General features: G+C 38.3%; 1 protein-coding gene across 1 annotated transcript; it reads right to left on the minus strand.

The window, feature by feature from the left end:
• Positions 1-209: 209 nt before the first annotated feature.
• On the minus strand, positions 210-20881 carry LOC144245223 (flavin-containing monooxygenase 3). Its single transcript, XM_077780640.1, has 9 exons — positions 20865-20881; positions 19871-20008; positions 13670-13858; positions 9881-10043; positions 9496-9638; positions 6611-6810; positions 3852-4207; positions 1364-1436; positions 210-652 (listed from the first exon to the last, which is right to left on the minus strand). The coding sequence occupies exons 2-9, from the start codon at positions 20000-20002 to the stop codon at positions 307-309; spliced, it is 1602 nt and encodes a 533-aa protein (XP_077636766.1). The 5' UTR covers positions 20003-20008; positions 20865-20881; the 3' UTR covers positions 210-306.
• Positions 20882-22794: the final 1913 nt, after the last annotated feature.

Here is a 22794-nt window from a genome sequence, read left to right on the forward strand (position 1 = left end):
TTTCAAACCTTGTGTAAAGGAGAAGAGGAATTATGTCAGAATGTTTCAGGAGATGATTGAGGTTAGAGATGAAGAGTGTAGTTCTGATCATGAAATGTTAGTGGAACCTAAAAAGAAATGATTAATGCTCTGTATAGATCATGACATTGTTCTTAAAGAGGCTTATTTAAAAGCCTATAAATAGTACTGCTTTACTGAGTAATGCCTGCTGAATAGGAAAGTAGAAGGTGTGAAATTCTTAATTTTTAAATAGAAAAGTTCCTCCCCAGGTATTGTCAGTAACTTTCAGAATCTTGGGGAGAATGATCACTGGATCAATGCCAGGAAAACAGCGATAACCAGAATGGGAAGAGCAAGGAGCCTGACCCAACGGCAAAGCAAGCAAGGCTTCAGAGGGGTTCCGACAGCTCTGGTCTTCATGGGTTTCAGGGTCCGGTCCCACTGGGTCAGGATGGCATTTCTGGCTCCAGGCCACTTCCCTGGGCCCACCAGCCTAAACTGGTATGGGCTGCAAGGGCCAAAGAAAACCTCCACAGCCAATCTGGGGTCTGTGAGAAATAGCCACGGGATGCTGGGTTTTGCCCCAATGAAGGAGGCAAGTTCATCCATATAATTAATATAATCTGTCTGCATGGTCTTGCTGGTGCCAAACCTGGAGGTGGGAGAGGAAACAGCATATGGATACCGAAGCTCCGTGTAGGATGTCTTATAGGAACAAGAAAATGGGAAAATGCCTCACAGCTTTTTCTCAGAGGGAATCAATGTTAGTCCCTTGTGTTGGTAGGGGGACCTTGCTCATTTATTCTACACTTTGGTAACTTTCCAAGAGACTTGCATACCGATCTCATCTGGACATTCACCAAAAGTGCACAGCAACCAAAAGGCATTTTTATCCCCATTCACAAGTAGAAATTGCCTCTTACTCATGAAGTTTGTTCATGGACACTGAGCTAATTTGTGACAGAGATAGGACTAGAGCTCGGTTCTCCTGACTATTCTCATTTGCTCATTCATGTTCATTAGAGCCATCCATTTGGAGGTATCCTCTGTATCTTACAGGATTTATTGACTAGGAAAGAGAAGCCCACATTCATGCACTCCCAGACTCCTCTGCTTTCTAATCCTTTCTGGGTCTTTTTTCTGTGATATATTGCAGGAGTCATGGAGGGATGAAACAGGACTAAGTACTGGGTCAGGAGCAAAGTAAATCTTCCACAAATACTTGCTGCATGGATGGATTTAGCTCATTTGTCACCCTAAGGACCTTACTCTGGACCATGTAAGACTAAAGTAGTTCCAAGTAGTCACAAATTCTGATTTTTCTATGGAAACCATAGACCCTCTTTACAATAGATGCTCTTACCATTTGAGCTTTTCTCTCATTTTTTTATCAATATCATTCATCATGTCTGTTATAGAAGGCAAAGTGCAAGTTCCTAAAACAAAAGAAAAAGGGAAAGATATGATAATAGTTAAATAAGTCTGGCGTAAGATCAACCTGCAACTTTTTTCTTCTTAATAATGGGTTATGATCACATCAGTATTTCCATTTTTGAGGGGTCATTGTCTAGCAAAGTGAAATCTTAAACCAATCAACACGTGGTCATTTTGAGACAAATATATAAGTCATTTCCAGTCTTCTCAGAATTGAGACATCACATAAAAAAAACCAAGAGCCATATAGTATTTAATATTTGCATCTTTGCTGTTAAACAAGTTAGCAGATGTTTGAAACCAGTTTCAAGGATTATATTCTAGTCTCTCAGTTGTATTTTAAAAGAATATTGTCTAATAGTTTATAGTTAAAGGTAAATTGGAATCTCTTTTTTAAGATTTAAGAAAAAAACTTCATAGGAAACTATCCTCCTTTGTCAGAAAAAGGAATATCCAGCACGTAAGATGTAGAATTTAGTCAAGCCACCAGTTTCTCTCTGAAGAGCCAACAGTTCCTGGATGAGACTGAGGATATGGACTATGCACACATCACCAAGGACTGGGGTGAGCCCCTAGAGACCAGTTCCCAGCTGGGACTGCTCCAGGATTTCAGGCTCATTCTGGAATAGGTTTATGGATTTCTCTGAAACCCATACCCCCCCAAAAAATGCTTTAGTGCCCAGAGATACTTCAGATTTAGGGTGGTTTCTTTGGTAATTTCAGGATCACCTTGAACGAGACTAGAATACCCAGATCTGATTGCTCAAAAACATACAATGATTGCCCAACTTAATGTTAGGAAGTTCCTGCCTTGTTCCAAAACTTGGAGCCTACCCTGTCCTTGGGCAGAAGGAGAGATCAAGAAGGAAGAAGTTCTGCTCAGTAACCCACCAGCTACTACCTTGGGATGCCTGCAACTGACCCCTCTGTCCTGGTACTTGGGTTCCCTAAATTGGATTATTTGCTTTATCACTCATTTCCCCTAAGGCTCAAGGCTTGCCTTGGATTATTGTCTCCTTTCTTCAGAGCCCAGGTTACAACTTATCTTAAAGGAATATGTGTCCTACCTTCTAATGCCAGTCTCCCTGAGCCTTGACCCTTAAACTCACTTCATTCCTAGTGGAATTTCATGTCATCACTTTCCTGGCTGCTGCCAGGTGCAACATATTTCTGCCTTGAAGGAAAAAGTGAAGGAGATTTAAAGAGATCATTGATATGCATGACGGCAATGGTGTGGATGACAGCCTCGTGGATGAAAGGTGTCTCAGTATACATGCTGGAAGGTTCCAACCTCCTATATAAAAGAAGAACATTTAAATCCCAGCATGTTGGGCAGGACTAGAATCGTTACATACAGCTTCAAAGGAGGTAGGCCCACTAGACTCCCTTTCCAGAAGTTTTATACCTCTAGGAACAAACTTCCCACATTAAACTTCTTTAACCATGGATTTTTTGTTTTATGATTTGAATTTTCACACAACCTTAGTGGGAATTTGATCCTCGTATCTTTTGCTGGAGAATGCTGACTGCTTCCCATACCTGACCCCAGTCAAGTTTGTTGTTGTTATTATTATTTTTTAATACAGAAACTCAGTATTTCCTTACCTTAGAGACTGATCATCTACTACATCTAGTACTTTCTGCTTCTAATGATCCATTGTTTGCTCTTATCTGACACATGCCAGGGTAAAAGATAAAACAGAAAAAACACTGTCTTTCCAGCAATCATAATGTTTTTCATGACTGTTGTTATTTGAAGCTGGCTGGATATTGGCTTGGAAACATCCCTTATTAACCTTTTAAGCAATGTCATTCTATTGAGTTTTGAAATCATAGTTTTATAAAATTGTCATGCATTTAGGACCAGAAGCTCTGGTGTTCTTAAGTTTAATGAAAGTCAACCATTTTAAGGAGTTATAAATCACAAAACACTCCCTGAATAATGTCTTGTACTATTGCATATGATAATCCAATGTAATATCTTTAATTGCTTATAAAATATAATATTAAAATTATAGAATTATAGATTTAAAACTGGATGGATGGGACCTAGAATTTTTCCCTTGTTATTAGGATTATTGTTTTCACAAAGAGTCAAAGGCATTCTTATTTGGCATATGGATCTCCATATGCTATCAATGACCTTCTCCATCAATGACCTTGTTTGTCTACTTACCTTTTTTAAAAAAATGTTTATTTATTTTTGAGAGAGAGACAGAGAGAGAGAGAGAGAGAGAGCGACATGAGCCATGTAGAGGCAGAGAGAGAGGGAGAGACAGAATCCTAAGCAGGCTCTGTGCTGACAGCACAGAGCCCAACATGGGGTTAAACTCATGACTGTGAGATTGCAAACTGAGCTGGTATCAAGAATCAGATTCTCATCCAATTGAGCCACCCAGGCACCCCGGTCTACTTACCTTTTATTACTTTTACTGCCCAGCGAGTTTGCAGGTCAACTGTGGGAATGGCAGCCCCAAGGGACTGGACCAAACCAATTATTCCCAAGGTTGGCTTCTCCAGTGAAGGGGGGAAAATGTCTTTAAACAAGGTGATCTCATTGTTTCTGCCCTTAATGATGGACTCATCAAGGAAGGGGTAGGCATAACCATAGCCTGTTGCAAAAATGACACAGTCAATGGCTTCAAACACTGTTCCATCCTCAAAAATGGCCGAAGTCTCTGTGAATTCTTTCACATTAGGCTTAATGGACACTGTACCACACAGAATGCAAGCTGGGAGCTCATCATTAAACACAGGTTCTTTCCTCAGGGTTCTGTATGGAAAATAGAGACAGTCACTAATATTTCCTCTTTGTTTTATTTGTTCATAATGATTAACTAATAATCAAGTAAGAAGAAAGGAGAAAACTACCCAAGATTTTTTTCTTGTGCCATGGAATGTCACCAATATGGTTGAAGAACAAAACTGAAGTGAGGCAATATTGTGAATTTAGAAAAGTTGCCTTTTACCACTCCTTTCTCTTTCTCATGATATTTCTCTTCTTTCCCACAGCTTCAAATCCCAGAATTAAGCACACAGGCCCTATCTCCTGTTAAAGCTATATCAGGGAAGATCCTAAATCAGAGTACCTGTGTATTTGAATTTTTTTCTTCGCTTCTTATTAGCTGTGAATCTTGATCTAATGAAAGTTTCTTAATTTCTCTTGCTTCATCTTTCTCATCTGGAGAAGCAATGACTGTTATGCCCACCTCTGGTCATTGGGTGATGGAAATAATACAAAGATCTTGGTCAGACTCTCTAATAAAGGGTGAGGTATGAGCCCCATTCTCTTGTCAAGGCCACCAGGGTCCTCAAACTGCCAGATCCAACGATCCATTATCACTTGTCATCTTACTCAATTTATCAGCAGTGTTTGACACAATCGATGGCTTCCTCCTTCTTGAAACACTGCCTTCAATTTGCTTCCAGGTCATCATTCTCTCTCGATCCCCTTCCTATCCACCGCTATTTATCAGTGTCTCCCACAGTACTGCAAGGGTTGCTCAACATCTACAATGATGACTCATAATGACTCATAGGCCTTTCAATTTTGATGTTTAAAACTAAACTTCGCTCCCCCTACAGGTCTTCCACACCCACCTCCCATAACTGTCAACTCCACCCTGCATCCTTGCTCAGTTCAGGAGTTTGGAAGACATCCCCAACTCTTTTCTTGTGCTCACATCTGTTATTCAATCTAACAGAAAATCCTATTTGGATTTACCTTTAAAATATATCCCAGATATGACCATTTCTGAGCACTTGCTGCTAACAAGTCTAGTCTAAGCCACCAACCTCTGTCATCTGGGTTTTTGACAATAGCCTCTTAACTAGTCTTTTGGTTTCCTTTCTCGACCTGCCTCTATACACTGAATGATGACCACAGCTCCAGAGCGATTTCTTCACATTAACTTGGATTTTGTCCCTAACTTGTCGGATGCTCGTTCTGGCTTCCCGTGGCATTCAGATTAGAAGCCAGTGTCCTCACAATGTCTTACGAGGTGCAATGCCATCTGGCCATTTTGATGTCTTTTGGTTTCACTCCTACTCTCCCCATCCTCTTGTCCCCATGGAGAGAAGTCCATGAACGTGCCAGTTAGTTGAACATGGTATTCATGACCCTGAAGAGGCAATATCCTAACCATTTCCTCTGGAATACTTTCCCCCAGACACTCCCCTGGCTCATTTCCTCAGCTCCTTCAGGAATTTACTTAAAAGTCTCCTTCTCAGTGAGGCTTCCTCTAGGGATGCTGACAGCACTCGCCATCACCTCTGCCTGCTTTGTTCTTTTCTCCATAGTACACATCTGCCTATGGTCTTCTGCTCTTTGTCTCCTGCCTGTTTCCCACTGCTAGAAGGTAGGCTCTTTAGGACAGGGATTTTGAGTGTTTTGTTCACAGGGCTCAATATAGGACCTGACACACAATAAATGCTTAATAAATATTTGTTGAATAAGTTAACTTTGATATAAGTAGTTTATAATTTAGATTTTTCACTCCATATCAAGGTAATTTCTTATGTGCCTGAGGGATATATCTAGGGGGATGTTATAGGAGACAATGAGGAGGCAGCTGAAGAAGCAGACATTGTGGCCACATTTCAGTGGGATGGCTCCGTTAAGGGTGGGTCCTGAGACTGCAGCACAGGGAAAGTCCTGCTTTGCTTAACTGAACTTTTCCTTGAAGTGAGAGGCAGTAGAGCAAGGTGGCTAAGAGCAAGCAGCTCTGGAGTTAGCATACCTGGGCTCATTTTGAATACTGCTTCTGCCTTCTGGCGATGGGACTTTGGCAAAGTTGTTAACTACATTGAGCCTCAGTTTTCTCATCTTTAAAATGGGCATTATAATAGAGACTTAGTAACTGTTGTGAGGATAAAATGAAACAATGCATATCAGAGCCTTGCTCGGCTGCATTAAATGCTTGAAACACGTTAAATATTATTATCATTACTCTAGGGACTAATTCCTGACATATATAATTTCCAGCCATGCAAATCTGGGAGGGAGGACTATGAAATGGGAAATCACTCCAAATTTTTGCAGTTCTTCAGCCTCTGAAATGTGAGACATGATTGCTTCACTAATATTATTTTAGCTGGTTTGGAGTTACAGCACACATTGTGAATTGTTGACACAGAAATACAAGTAAGAGGCATATCATATTTAACTCTGCTTTACCCATTTAAAGGCATTAAACCATAGTTCTCATGCTTGAATTTTGCATTCATTTGCTTCTTGTACCACCAGTCAGAGATGGCTTTTGGCAAGTTGTTCTTGAGGAAGGTTTCAAATCGATTGACAAACACCATGTCCCATGGATAACCATCATCCCAGACCCGGCTTATCACCCAAGAGCCACTTCTGGAACTGATGATGACCTTAAAAAAAAAACAACCAGCAATGTTTAACCATTAGAATAGTGACCGTTTGTAGTGGATATTGTGGTGTGTCCCTCAGGTCTGACTTTTGGGGAGTTATCACACCAGCTAGTGTGAGTGTTGCCTCACAGCTGTCAGCTGTCAGCCTTCTTTGGGAGTTGCTTTGGTTGAAAAGGGGGTCTCACCTAAAGTCTTACGCCCTTTCTGGACCCCAGCTGGAGACAGGTCAGAAGTATAGCTTCAGAGTAATGTAAAGGGAAGCATCCTTCCCTCGCCTCTTTCATCCAGAGAGCACTCCCAAGTAAACTTCCTGTACCTAGTCTACATCTCAGGACCAACCACCCTGTCATCTCTGGTGGAGGTGACCAATAACTAAATTATCACATTTCCTCTAGTGCTTAACTGATAATCATTGTCTACAACCAAGCAATTATGAACCTCAACTGGTCATTTTGACTGAAAATGCCTTTCCCCATCCTAAAAGAAGGCAAGACATTTGGCACCTGAAAACCATAGGCTCAAATCTTGGCCCTCCTACTTACTAATGATACAATTTGGGGCAAATTCCTTTAACTTCTCTGATATTCAGTTTCCTTATTCATAAAATGGAGATGATAGGTACTGGACACTTCAAATCTGTGTGTGAGAGTTAATGCAGTGTGCTAGCCATGCAGTATGACCACCACATGAAGAATGTGTTCTTTTCCTCCCCTTCTGTCATGATAATCTCTAACGGTGTAGTTTTTCAGGCATTTTTTTTTTTTAAAGAATTTTTATCAGGGCACCTGGGTGGCTCAGTGGTTAAGCATCCAATGCTAAAAAATTTTTTAAAAATATTTGTTTACTTTTGAAGAGAGACAAGAGTGTGAGTGGGGGAAGGGCAGAGAGAGAGAGATTCCCAAGCAGACTCCTTCCTGTCACCGCAGAGCCAGACAAGGGGCTTGACCTCATGAGCCATGAGATCATGACCTGAACTGAAATTAAGAGTTGGATGCTTAACTGACCGAGCCACCCTGCAAGAACACCCTTTGCCACCTCTCAACCATATGACTCATAAATATCCTTCAAGGACTCATAGCTCTACCCCCTTTGTGAGGCCTCCAGTTCCACAATCAGAGCACTTGGTTCCTGAATCACCTGTGCATCCTCTGTTCTGGTGGTCACTCTTGCACTGTTGTTAGGTTGTTAGGCTTTCCACTTAACTCTTGAGGTTGTGTTTAATTCATATAATTTCGGTGTATTATTTTCTCAAGTAGAATTTAAATTCTGTGAGGAGAGGGGACACGTGGTTGACTCCTCTGTGTCTCTATGCTATCTAGTATAGTGCTTTGAATAGGGAAATAAGAATATATTTTTATGCCATTTGACCTGCCACGATCTCCTTGCTTCACTCATTGTAATACCACCATTTAAAATAAACTTAAGTCGAGGATGCCATCACGTTAGTAGGCATAACTTCTAGAGATAAGATTCCTGTCTTCTGGGCTTCTAGAATTTTCCAAAGCTAGTAGGCAATGTTTATTCAAAATCCTTCACATGCCGTTATGGGCTCTATATCACCTCTTTTCCATTTCCTCTCCAACCTCATCTCCTACCATTCTTTTCCAGATCCACTGAGTTGCAGTGAGAGTCTTCTCTCAGGTCTTTTCTTGCTTCAAGATATTCTTCATGGAATCCTTTTCTGACACTGAGTCCCTTCCTCAACTTTTAGCCCTCAGCTCCAATGTCATCAGCTGAAAAGAGCCTTTCCACTCCTTGTCTGAGGCAGGTCACCCTTATAACCCACTCTTACAGCATGCTTTTTCTTTTTACTAGCACTTTTTCACAATTTTCAAGTTACTTGTGCATTTACTTCTTTAAGGTCTGTTTTCTACCCTAGATTCAGTTCTAGGGTGGGTGTCATGCCTGTTTTCTTCACCACTTTCTCTCCAGCACCCAAGCCAGTGCTTGCCGCATAGTAGGCTCTCAACAAATAACTGTGGGAATGACTGTATTCATGCATGAATATAGAACTCGGTATTGCTGAAATCATGTTTAAATGTTTTAACTCCTGAGGTGCTTGGGTCGCTCAGTCAGTTAAGCATCCAACTTCTGCTCAGGTCATGATCTCACAGTTTGTGAGTTTGAGCCTCACATCAGGCTCTGTGCTGACAGCTCAGAGTCTGGAGACTGCTTTGGATTCTGTGTCTCCCTCTCTTTGCCCCTACCCCACCGAAACTCTGTCTTTCTTTCAAAAATAAATAAACACTTAAAAAAATTAAATGCTTTAACTTCTTACCAAGATTGAAGTAGATTCTCTTTTTACTGTTTTATTTATCTTAATAAGAAAATGGACACTCTGAGGGATTTAAGGATTTGACCGAAGAGTCAGAGTCATGACTCTACATCCACACTAGTTTTGGAGGAATTGATTAGACACATGTTAGACACCAAACATCCTGAAGAAGATGACTATAGACTGTTGAATGACATCACTCCCTGCTGATAATCTGCCTCTGTCATACCAAACTATTGAAACCCTCACCTGTTGTAGAGGGAAGCTGAGATAAAAGAAACGCTTAGTCTTCCACCATGAACCCTGTACCCCACTATCCCTCCCCATCCCCCTGTTTCCTAACACTTCTTTCAAATGGTAACTGTTTCTGTTCCTTTAAAGATAGTTACTGAGTACCTGAGGAGCCATACCTGTTTAGCTGTGTGGCTGAGTTCTGTGGCAATGTCACAGCCCGAGTTTCCCAGGCCGATCACCAGGACTCGCTTCCCCTTGAATATTCCAGGTTCCTTATATTCCCGGCTGTGGAGGCATTTGCCTTTAAAAAGTTTTAGTCCTGAGTGAAAAGTGGTAAACATATGAGTCATTTGGTTTCCATTTAAAAATCTGCTATAAAAGGCATGTGGGTGAATGCAGTCACAATAATATGTAACTTCAAAGCTCCAGGTATATTACATATAATAGAAGCATATTTTAATTTATTCTGTACTTTATATATATATTTATATATTTAAAAGACATTATCAAGATAGTCATTCATGCCAGATGTATAGATGGCAGCCTAAATTTCAGCCTTACCTGGAAAGGACTCTTTTGGTAGGTTGGGGTACACGTGGTGTCCAGAACAAATTAATACAGCATCAAAGATAGTGGATTCTATTTTACCATCCCTTTCAGTGGTAACATCCCATTGTCCAGTGACTGAGAAATCAGGACGTTTTTTTACACCAGAGACAAGTGTCTAAAAGAAAGAGAGAAAGACAGCCTTCTTTTCTATGCTAACAGAACTATGACACCAACTTGATAAAATACTTTGGAAAAAAGTCCTCAACATTGGCTTAGGAAAAATACTTACTTCATTATTAAGGAACATATTATGAATTTAAAATTCAAAAAAATCTAACATTAAATGGTAAATATATATATATTTTTATCCCCACATGGCTTCTTGTGAATAACCAGTATGTCTTGCAATACCAGGGTAAGTCTCCACTTGGAGATATGATATGAATTTAATCACGGTTTACAAGTGGCATGTACCACACATACTAAGTAATCTAGTGGATGACCATTTTCGTAGTAACTACTTCCTAACATATCTCTTCCATTTAATTTTTTAATATCATGGTAAATGAAAGATCTTGTCTATATTCAGAGCATAAGTTCTCAATTTCCCAGTATTACCTGGGAAGCTTGTTGAAGTACAGATTCCTGGGCCATATTCCTAGATATTCTGAGTTAGTAGGTCTGGCATAGGACATGAACATTTGCTTTTCTAACAAGTTCCCAGGTGATTTTAAGGCTATTTGTCCCAGACATTTGAGTAGCGCTGGATTAGATTATCAATAAACATTCACAGCTGAATGACTGCCTCTTGGTTGGTATGTTCCCTCTTCCATTTTTTTTTCAATTCTTCTGATTATATTGGAAAGAGAATCTCTATTTGATATGAATTGTTCTTTTTTCTTTCTTTTTTTAAAGTAGGCTCCACATCCAATGTGGGGCTAGAATTCCTGACCTGAGATCAAGAGTTGCACACTCTATTGACTGAACAAGCCAGGTGCCCCTATGAATTGTTTTTTTTTTTTTTTTATTAAAAAAATTTTTTTTTTACCTTTATTTATTTTTGAGACACAGAGAGAGACAGAATACAAGTGGGATGGGAACAGAGAGAGAATGAGATGCAGAATCTGAAGCAAGCTCCAGGCTCTGAACTGTTAGCACAGAGCCCGACATGGGGCTCGAACCCACAAACTGTGAGGTCATGACCTGAGCCAAAGTCGGATGCCTAACCAACTGAGCCACCCAGGCACCCCCCCCCATGAATTGTTCTTATAAACTTTATTATGTATAGAATTTCATACATATTAAACAATATGTCTACACATATATGTATAACATCTTTGTTATTTATGAAATATAAGAACAACACAAGCACTTATGAATTCATGAAATCTTGCATGTAATTTATTTAGAGTAACTCTGGGATTATGAATTTATTTATTTATTCATTGTAAAATGTTCCTTTTTGAATTATATTTTCTGTTTGTTGCAGCTGAAATGCAATTGACTTTTATATATTGATCTTATATACTACCACCTTGCCCAGTATTCTTATATTAATTGCTATTTAACCTAGTAATTTGTCTCTAGATTCTTTTGGGTTTTCCATACAGAAAGTCATATCAAGTTGTCATTCCTTTATTTATTTTTCTTTACTTACTGTACTGTTTCTTAAATTTCTTAAGACTATTCAAATAAGTAGTAATAATAAAGATCCATGTTTTAATCTGGATTTTAAAGGAAATGATTCTAACTCTGCACTCTTTAGCACAGCACTGTCCAGTAACAATATAATATGGGGTGCCTGGGTGGCTCAGTCGGTTAAGTGTCCGACTTCAGCTCAGGTCATGATCTCACAGTTTGTGGGTTCGAGCCCCGCATCGGGCTCTGTGCTAACAGCTCAGAGCCTGGAGCCTGCTTTGGATTCTGTGCCTCCTTCTCTCTCTGCCCCTCCCCCATTCATGTCTCTGTCTCTCAAAAAAAAAAATGAATATACTTTAAAAAAATTTAAAAATAATAATATGAACAACATATGTAATTAAAAATTTTCTAGTCACATTAAAATAGAGAAAAATGTATAATTTAATCCAAATCTATCTGATGTCTTATTGTTTAACAAGTAACCCAAATAAACATTGTTAGTATGTATATTATATTCTTTTCCATAATAAAACTTTGATATCTAGTGTGTTTATTCTTTTCCCATATCTCAATTTTGGGCTGGTGACCACTATACTGAACAGTGCAGATTTAAGATAATGTTCATATGTTTCCATGGGTCAAGACAATCTCTTTCTAATCTTAGTCTGGTGAAGTTTTTTTTCCTTGCTTTTCTCTTTTTCTTTTTTGTAGAGATAGATATTAAGTTTTACTTAATAGCCTTACCAGAATTTGATAAATGTATGGGTTTCTTCCTGTAACAGGGTTTTGTACTGAATTACATATTTATGTTTCATGATACTAAAATTTTCTGTATCCTTAGCCCAAACTGGTATCAATGAAGATAGTTAATTTTTAAAAATATTTTCTTGAATTCATTTTTGAAGTTTTTTTCCCCACTAATTTTCATGAGGGGGCTATGCCTATAATTTTCCTATTTCATTTTAATCTTGTCTGCTTTTAATGTCATGATTATAATGTCATAGAATAAGTTTGGAAGTCATACTTTATTTTTTAATCTCTGGAAGAGTTTATAAAATATTGAAATAATGTATTCATCGTAAATTTGGAACTGCCTATAGAATACTTTTCTAATGGGAAAATTTTAGTTTCTGAGGCAAAAGAACTCTTAGTTATCAAAGGACTATTCAGACTTTCTACTTTTTATGTGAGTTTTGGCAAGTTTAAAATAAAAAGATTTTTAAAAAATTAACCAACTTAAACATTATTTGCCAATGCTTTTATAGTATTCTTGTTATATTTTTAATTCATCTACATCAGTTTTATCCATTTTTTGTTTCTAATATTATTTATTTGTATCTCTGTTCCTTTTTCCTCAACTGTCAGCTATTCGTCTTTATTTTTGGCTTTTTGAAGGATGAACTTTAAATCTTCATAATATGTTTAAAAATTTTCTTTAAGTTCTCTTTATTATCTTGTTCATTCTATGACCTTTTGGGCTTATTCTGCTTTTCTTTTCCTAATTTCTTTATCTTGTTAATTTTTCAACCTTTCTCGTTTTCTAATTTAAGCATGTAAGCTTATAATTTTCATGACAGTTTTGGTCTTTATGCTTTCCACAGTGTTGATATGTAGAATTTAAGTTACCATTCACATCTCAATATCTAAAAATTTCTATTTTAATTTCTTCTTTGACCCATAAATTGTTTAGAAAAAAAGAGTTTTTCATTTATAAATTCATGGCTGTTTTATATTTATTTCTCCTTTTATTGATTTCTATGTTAATGGCATTTTAGTCTAAATGTGGTATGTGGTATTTTGTAAATTTCCAATGTATTCTCTATGTCTGGCAGAATGGTCACACTCTTAAAAGTGTTGACAACTAAGGGGCACAGTTGGTTAAACGTCTGACTTCAGCTCAAGTCATAATCTCATGGTTCATGAGTTTGAGCCCCGTGTCAGGCTCTGTGCTAACAGCTGAGAGCCTGGAGCCTCCTTCAGATTCTGCGTCTTCCTCTCTGCTCCTTCCTTGTTCATGCTCTGTCTCTTTCTCTCAAAAATAAATAAAAATTAAAAAAATGTTGACAACTAAGAAAGAGGTACTGAAAAGAACAAATAAGAGTTTGATAATAAATATAGAATCCCTCAGTTATGCCCCAACCTAATCTTTTGATAGCATCTTACCTTAAATTGTATGTATTTCAGGAGATTCTTTTCCTTGGCAAATACAGTGATGTATTCTTGGATTTTGTTGTTGTGCATAAAGTTGGGGAAGTTGTCGGGATACGGGAAGTCTGGGAAACACATCATCTCTTTGGAAGAGTTGGTAAAGACAGAATGGTAAATGCTAGCCCTGCCTTCCTCTGCATGGTCCTGTAAATGCATAGTTTCAAATGAAAGGGAGTTTGTAAATAGGTATACTTACCATGGTCATGGCCAGTTCCAAATAATTATCACTCCTTTAAGTCACCTTTACCCACAAGTACATTCAGAAAGATGAGGAATAAATTAACTTCATTTAAACAATGTGACACCAATCAAAGGAACTTAGAATGTGGGAAAATATATATGTCTGTCTTAGCATCTTTTCTAAGGGATACAAACTTTAAATTTAATTATGTATTTTTTTGGAATATATAACTAAAATCAAAGAAGGAGAATTTCTGATGCACATTATGATATGCATTAACTTTGAGGGCATTGTGCTAAGTGAAATGAGCCAGTCACAAAAGGCTAAGTGAAATGAGCCAGTCACAAAAGGTTAAATACTGTATGATTCCACTTATATGAGATACCTAGAGTTATCAAATTCATAAAGACAGAAAAAATAGTAGTTGCGTGGGGCTGGGAAGAAGGAGGAATAGGAAGTGATTGTTTAATTGGTACAGAATTTCATTTTGGGAAGATTAAAAAAATTCTGAATGTGGATGATGGTATGATTGTACAACAATGTACATAAACTTAATGCCACAGAATTATACATATCAAAATACATATCACTTTGACATATCATGAGATAGTTAATTAGATCATAATATTTTATTACGCACCTAGGGCATAGAGAACTTAGGTTATGTTTATAATAGTGTTTTCAAATGTTTTTGACCACAGCCTATAATTTAATATATTTTATATTGCAACACAATACACACACACCCCCCAAAAGTTTTATGAATAAATTATACCCAACTACTTGAATTGTATTCTGACATTTTATATTCATGCCATTTAAAAATGCGTATTCATTCATCTTTATTTCATACCACACCAATGGGTCATAGTTTCCAGTTTGAAAAACAATGGGTTAAAAAAAATGGAAAGGTGAGGTGCCTGGGCGGCTCAGTCAGTTAAGCATCTGACTTTAGCCCGGATCATGATCTTGCAATTTGTGAGTTTGAGCCCTATGATAGGCTCTGTGCTGACAGCTCAGACCTGGAGATGGCTTTGAATTCTGTGTCTCCTCTGGCTCTCTGCTCCTCCCATGCTCATGCTCTGTCTCTCAATAATAAATAAACGTTAAAAAAAAATGAAAGGATGATATTTGGAAGATTGGGTAGAAGAAAAGAGAATAAAGGCAGGAAAGAGGTTGATGGTAAATCACATAGCCTTAAAGTTTCTTCTGTGGGCTGAAATTCCAAGATTAACATACCTCATATAAAATTGAGGGGGCTTTAGTTTTCACATATGAAATTTTGGTGAGATTTCGCTTATCTTAAAGTCTCCATCTGCACCAACCTGGTAAGGGGAAGTTGACATAGGAGTCAAGTAGCAGTGATTAGGAAGAGGTAGGATCTTAATTTAGCTCTCTTAAACCCATTCAGTTTGGACGGAACATAGGAGTTTCCATTTGCTCCCAAAGAGATGCAGAATTTATCTGAGATTCTTAATGGGTAGTCTACCAGAGAGTTGCCATGGAGGGGGCTAAGTGGCATTTTAATTTTTTTAATGTTTTTATTTATTTCTGAGAGAGAGGGGGGGGCAGCATGAGCTGGGGAGGGTCAGAGAGAGAGGGAGACAACGAATCTGAAGCAAGCTCCAGATTGCTGAAGCTAGCTGTCAGCACAGAGCCTGATGTGGGACTTGAACCCACGAACTGTGAGATCGTGCCTTGAGCCGAAGTCGGTCGTTTAACCGATTAAGCCACCCAGGCACCACGCTAAGTGGCATTTTAATAGAGACCTGTAGAGTGGACTAATTGGGTCAGGAACTCAATGGGAAGACTGGACCTCAGGGAGGATCATCTGATGTGCTCATAATAGGCAAGTGGGGTTTAATCAGCAAGGAGGGCCACTGGCCTCTGACTAAGCTAAGAGAGGTCAGTCTCCAAAGTCATCAACGGCTGTGTTCAATTTAAGATTCCTAAGAGATGAGCATGAATGATAACTAAACAAAACAGGAACACCAGGAGACTAGAAAGACCAGAGAACAGTTTCAGGACCTTTGTTCGAATTTGAGAAAGTTTGGCTTTCCTCCATCCCAAGGTCACATAAGTCCTTTTTCTCCATAAGTCCAGATACAATCTTGGAAAAAGCCAGGAGTTTGGGGTTATCTAAAAGACTGGGCATGATCCAAAAGAGACCTGCAGATTGAGCTGTGCACACTTGGGGTACTCCTTTTGTCTTGGAATGCTTTTATGCTTCTCTCTATGAAATTTTGGATATTTGCCTTTTGTGTCCTATTTATGCTAGGCACAAAAAAGTTATCTGAGCATTCATAGTCTAGTTAATGCTTATAGTCTAGACTATTATCTAACATTAATAGCCTCCATTAATATTTATGGACAAAACATTGCAAAATATCAAGAACTCACAAGGAGAAGATGAGAGAGGATCTTCTAGGGCAGAGCGAGGGTTTTAGGGTTGGTGATATGCTTCACTCAACAGTCTTATGATTGTTCTCTCAACCTCTAAGTCATGTGGTAGAAAGAATTTTAAGAATGATCCTTAGTGCCCCTCATCCCTGTATAGTCCTCTCCTCTTTGAGTGTGGGTGACACCTGTAAATATTTTATCAATCTCAGGACTATGCTGCTATGTGGACTTCGTCTTAACACATAATCTCTTTAAAAGCAGAACATTTTATCTGGCTGGTAGCAGGAGTCAGAAGTTCAAATCATGAAAAGAATTCAGCTTGTTGTTCCTGCCTTTGAACATGGAAGTAGCCACATACCAAAGAGCCTGGCAGCCTTTAGAAGCTGATAGGAATCCCCAATTTGTAGCCAGCAGGGAAACAAAGACCTTAGCTTAACATCAGCAAGAAACTGAGTTCAGCCACAAACATGTATGAACTTGGAACCAGGTTCTTTTCCATTGCCTCCAGATAAGAGCCCAGCCCTGCCAACAACCTTAGTTTTGGCCTTGTGAGACCTTAAGCTGAGAACCCAGCATACTGTGCTTCTGACCTACATAATTGAGAATAATAAATGGGTGTTGTCTTGAGTTGTTGAGTTTGAGTACTTTGTTACACAGCAATAGAAAACTAATACAAGGGTAGAGGTGAGGTACTGGAGCAAGCCAATGTTGGGGAACATTACGTAATATTACACCAAGGAGGAGTTTCATAGAATAAAAATGACGCAAACCCTTGAGAGAGGTTTGAGGTGCTTTTGCAACTTTGGCCGCTCCAAGGTAATCAGTCTCCCTAAAAATGTTTAGTTGATTGGTCTTCAGTTTTTCTTAGTCTCCCCAAAGATCCTGATTACTGAGAAAGAAGTTGCAGCATCAGTTAAATACATCATTTGTGACTTACTCTTTTTTTTTTAACTTAATAATGGACATCTTACTGTTCCCACTCAGTGTTATAAAATACATCTCAGAGCTTATAGTTTATAGACTTCTTATTTTAAGTTAATCAGGTAGAAAGTTCATAAGAGAATGACTCCTGAGTCAATAATTGCATGTTTAAGTGTACTGTTGTTGTTGTTGTTGTTGTTGTTTTGGAGGGATCACTCCACAATGAGCCAAATCCTGCTTATTTATGGAAGTAGATTTATTCTTTTCTGATTACAAAAGGAATCCAAACTTCTGATTAAACATGAGAGATTATGTAGATGCATTTAACTCTTCTTTCACCCAAAACTTTCCCTGAAGTATGAACCCATAGGGGAAAAAAAAGAGAGAGAGAGAAAGAAAAGTAAGAACAACAACAACAACAAAAACCCAGCAATAACATCTTGGAAGATAGAACATAGATGAATGATGACAAGTGACTTAGGAAACGTAAGAAAGTAAAAAGCTAAGCCTTGGCCTAATCAAATGGGAACCAAGATCCACTAATGATATTATAAAACATACAAGGTTTGTAGTCTTTTATTTCACATGTATGATTTCTCAGAGAACTACTGGAGGATGTACTCTGATGTACTCTACTAAAAGTAGAGAATAAACTGAATAGTAGGACAATAAGGGAAAACAAGGTTGCCCAGGTAATGGCAAGGTGGCCTTGATGAGGGAAAGAAGACAATCAGTAAAACTATCTTTGATAGTTGAGGGAAGAATTAAGCTGATAGACTAGCTGATGTGTTTAAACATGCTGAGAGGAGAATCATAATTCTGTGGGAGAGCTTGGGGGATGAATTAGTATTAGAGGTAGTATTTGTAAAGTTAAATAAAGGATACAAGGTGATTATTAACTCCAGTGAAAACAAAAAGTGTTCAAGAAAGAAATGTAATCAGAATCCATTAAATGACTCAGTAATGACCAATGTTTACATTATAACAGTATAAACATGGAGGTTTGTTTAAACAAAAAGGGTCATGAACTATGAAGAAGGAGATAAAAAATTTATAAATGTGTGTGACTTTTGTTCCATATAATTTAAAGGATTGCTGTCTGTATATATCATGAAGTCACAACAAATTTTATAGGTGCAGAGGAAGTTACAAGAAATGAGTAAAATGGACCAAAAATGAATATGATGAAACAAAGAATTTAAATTTAGTCTAAAAGAGGCCAGTTATTACTACGAGTAAGAAGAGATCTAGTGTTGCCTGATATTCTGATTTTTCAAAGAAGACAGATCTCTAGATTTTTATGTAAAATGCTAGATTAAAATCTTAAAAACTGTATAGATAAATAAAATAGATCATCTGAGGTTTAACCAGCCAGTTTGTTAACTCTAAAATATATGAAAATGATTGATTTTTGCCTAGTAATTTTGTAACTTGTAACTTTTGGTGAGGTTAGAAAGCTGGGTAGAGAGGTCATCAACACAAGAAGAGGCTAAATATTAATAATAAAAAAAAGGGTCCAAAGAGTAGAATAAAGTCAGGGGAAGTGAACTAAGGTTTGTGTGACCAGAAAAAAGATCCTTTATTCATGAAACTCGAGGTCCAAATCCAGACAATTTACTGATGGATTGTTTGGGTATCTCCTGAGAAAGAAAGTGATTTCCCCTAGACCTGTGGCCTAGTCCTAAAGTACTTAATTCTCTCAGTGATCAAAGCAGGTGAGAGAAAGACATTATTCGGCTTTAGTTCTGTGTTATAAGTCATGAGTAGAAGGGCCTAGGGAAGTGATCCAGGAAATAGCTACAAAAGTTTGACTGATCTGCCCCTTGATTTTTTCACACTTAACAAATGTTTGGATACCTCTCAAAGGAATAAAAAAATGCTGAGAGAATCTATAATGCTGACTTTAGAAACCAAAGGTAATGAAAATACAAATTTAAAATGACTTTATGATATAATCCCATAATGTGAGTTCTAGGCATATAGTCGTAAGGCTTTTAGAGACATTTGAGAAACATGGTAAGTGATGCTATTATCTGCAATGTGGTCCCTCTCAGAGAGGTAATTAGGAAACTCTGAATAACCAATGTATTAGTTTCCTGTTTACTGTTATAAGTTACCACGAATCTGATGGCTTTCAACAGCAGGAATCTATTCTCTCACAGTACCAGAGGCCAAGAGTCGGAAGTCAGTAACACTGGGCTGAAATCAAGGTGTCCATAGGGCTGTGTTAATTCCAGAGGCTCTAGGGGAGGATTCATTCCTTGCCCCTTCCAGCTTCTGGCAGATACTGCTAGCCTTCCTTGGCCTTTTCAGAGCCTAGAGGCCACCTGCATTCTTTGGCTAATGGCCCCTTCCTCCATATGAAGATGGAGGTCACAGCATAGCCTCTTCAGATAATAAGGGGCTCAGTTTTTATTGGTGTATCAGGAGTCTCTGTACACAGAGACCTTCAAAGGTAGCCCCATTATCTCATTTACTTCTGAAGTAAGCAAGAAACTTACTTTTAGACCTGCTTCTGATGCTGCCCTTTATAGATTCCAACCTAAGAGGGATTATAACTGCGTAGCAGCTGGTTTGGAGGCCTGTACTCCAGGATTGTGTTCTCACACACTTCCCAACTCACTTCCTGGCCTGCTGTAGGATGCCCCACTCACCGAGAATTTCCACAGGCCCCCAATGTCTTCACTCCTCTCAAAGCAGGTGGGCTCCAGCCCCTCTTCCAGACAGCTTCTGATGGTGGCCAAGCCACTGACGCCAGCTCCAATGATGGCCACTCTCTTTCCCATGGTTGCCTATGCAAAGACCCAAGGAACATTTCTAGCAATAGTATTGCTGAAAAAAATTTTTTTTGGTACCACTCTTTGGCTTAATAAGAAAGTTAATTTTGCACTAAGAAAGCAATATTTAAAAAAAGATCAGAACTCTTTTTAGTAATCTAACTACATTTTACATTTCTCTCTGACTTCTAAAGACAATGTTTTGTTTCAAAAAAATAAGCACTTTGTTTTTAGTCAACTCCCCCAAATTAAGAGACTGATAGTCTAGCATATGTATTTATCTTTTTTGCTTTTTCCCTTTTGTCATTGACTTTCTACTAGAGAGAGTGAACATGAGGAAGAGAAGGAGATTCACAACTAAAACACATATGCACACATCAATACCCACAAATACATGTATGTATATATGAATGAAGACACAAATATTTATTTTTTCTATGTTGACATAAGACTGAATGAGGAAGAAAATCATGGCATGTTTATATTTCAGTATGTCAGCCAGTCACCTCATTCCCTTCTACAATTTTCTTCACCTTCTCAATTAAAAAAAAAAGTCTGGTCTCTTGTCTAATGACAACTCCTTCCATTAACTGCCACCCCTAACCTCCATTCTCTTTTTTAAAAATTTAATTTCCTAATATTTTCCTGCTTCTGACACTATATTTAGGCCTTGCTAATACTTCTCTCTATTTTTTTCTTTTTAGGCAAAAATCATTATCCTTAATTCTTAGGGGAAAAAAATCTACACAAATTAGATGTCATTCTCATTCTGACCATATTTGGTATGAACTATAGATTCCCTTCTCCATTTATCCATCCCTCCCTCCTCCCTCTCTGCCCATTAAAATATCTTCCATTTCCCCTTTTCTACCTTTTTCTTTATCTCCCCTTCTCTTCTATGATTCAATCCAAGTGGTTGGGGCAGTTTGGAAGGAAGAAGGTTTTCCCTGAACTAGCACTCCATGGAACTATTGGCAAATGGGAGAAATTGCTTTTATTTATTTAATTTTTTTTAAATTTTGGGGGAGGAACTGCTTTTAAAGGGAAACTCGCTTAATGGCCCTCTCACAAGTGAGCTTGCACCACCAACTCCCTGGGTGGACTGGGTTCTGCCCAGTCTCCTGGCCACCTAGCACCTGCTTTCCCTTTAGTCAAGGCAAACATGTTCCACCTCTTATCCTCCTGGATGCTCTGCTGGGAGCCAAATGCTTTCTTCCAGATGACTGCAGTTTTTGCTTCCATTTTATTGTGTGTTATTTTGAAGTTTACCTTATTTCACTCAGTCTTAATTTTGGTGGGGGGTATCTCATAGTAGTGCTCCCCTAATACTGTAGAAACCTAGCTGCTTAATTGAGATAACCCAGCAGTGAAAAATGGGTGTTCTCTGCTCCTTCATCCTATTCTCTCTTTTGACCTTTGTGTTCAAGGCTTGGATTTCATGAATTTGTATTTCTTTGATTCTGGGGACAGTGAGTCATCCTGGAAATGGTCAAGTTCAATAAATTGATCTATTAGTACCAGGTAAAATTATATTGGCTCTAGACCAAGCAAGTAAACTCCCACTCATGAAATACAGTGAAATTTTGAAAAATTGTTTCCCTATGGAGCATTTTCTTATATCAACTAAAATTATGAGACCTCAATGATTCTACCCAGTTAGTCCCTTAATTGAGCAAGTGATACTTAGCAGACACTGGCATATATCTGATTTTGGAGGAGTAACTTTTTTTTAATGTCTTTTGGAGATGGTAGTGGTATTCATCTATAAAGTAAATGTGGTTAACTGGATGGAGGGCCTTCAGATCTTCATTCTGTCTCTTACAGCTGTTTGGCTTTGAACAAGTCACTTAACCTGTCCAATTCTTGGTTTCTTCATTAATGAAATAGGGATTCTTCACTACTACCATCTGTCTTGCTTAGTTGTTGCAAGGATTACAGTATATTTATGTATATATATATATATTTACACATGTATATATATTTATACATGTATTCACATATGGCATTTAGTTAGCAATTACTAAATGGTAAATGTGGGTTGTTGGTAAGTTTGGTTTTTTCTTCCTTTTTTTTAAATTAAAAAAAATTATTTATTCTTGAGAGAGAGAGAGAGCATGAGCAAGGGAGGGGCAGGGTGAGAAAGGGACACAGAATCCAAAGTAGGTTCCAGGCTCTGAGCTGTCAGCACAGAGCCCAATGCGGGGCTCAAACCCACAAGCCAAGAGATCATGACCTGAGCCAAAGTCAGATGCTCAACTGACTGAGCCACCCAAGTGCTCCTGTTTTTTTTCTTTAAATCATGGGGTTCACTAAATTTTCTAGGGATAAAATTCAGACCACGTGATTTTATCTCCTCTCATTTTTCATACAGCTTTTTTTTTTTTTCAGTTTTAATGCACATAAACTATACTATAGGGCAAAGAAAAGACTGTGGATCTCTTTCTCAGGAACATTCCTATAGCCTTTTTCATCTAAGGAGGGACAGGACACACCCAATTCCACCTTGGCCTCTGATGTTCTCTTTCTCCAGGAGGTGAAAAAGGCCACTCTTCCCCTCTCTGCCCTCACAGGTGTGTATATTCTGTCTGTGGAAGACACATTTATTGCTCCCCATCTCTCTCCTGAGCACCTCATCCTAGTTTTTCTTGCTGTAACTTTCTGCAAAGCTTTCTTTTATCTTCAGAATCTCAACTGCCCAGGCCTTGGTTGGGGCAGTGGCCACTCCCTGCTTCATTGAGCCCCTCTTTTCCAAACCTTTAATGCAGTTTCCTTCTTGTTCTCTGGAATGGGGCCAGCTAGAG

This window comes from Crocuta crocuta, unplaced genomic scaffold (genome assembly GCF_008692635.1).
Source record: "Crocuta crocuta isolate KB4526 unplaced genomic scaffold, BGI_CrCroc_1.0 scaffold661, whole genome shotgun sequence".
Classification (NCBI taxonomy): Eukaryota; Metazoa; Chordata; class Mammalia; order Carnivora; family Hyaenidae; genus Crocuta; species Crocuta crocuta.

Bases quoted from the DNA above. Each gene is read 5' to 3' on its own strand.
- LOC144245223 (XM_077780640.1), bottom strand. From the start codon at position 20,002: ATGGGAAAGAGAGTGGCCATCATTGGAGCTGGCGTCAGTGGCTTGGCC. The intron at 10,044-13,669 runs GTAAGATGCTAT...TCTTTCTTTTAG, and splicing joins TGAAATACATACAATTTAAG to ACACTTGTCTCTGGTGTAAA. The intron at 4,208-6,610 runs GTAAAGCAGAGT...TTTTCCATACAG, and splicing joins GGTTTAATGCCTTTAAATGG to AACCCTGAGGAAAGAACCTG.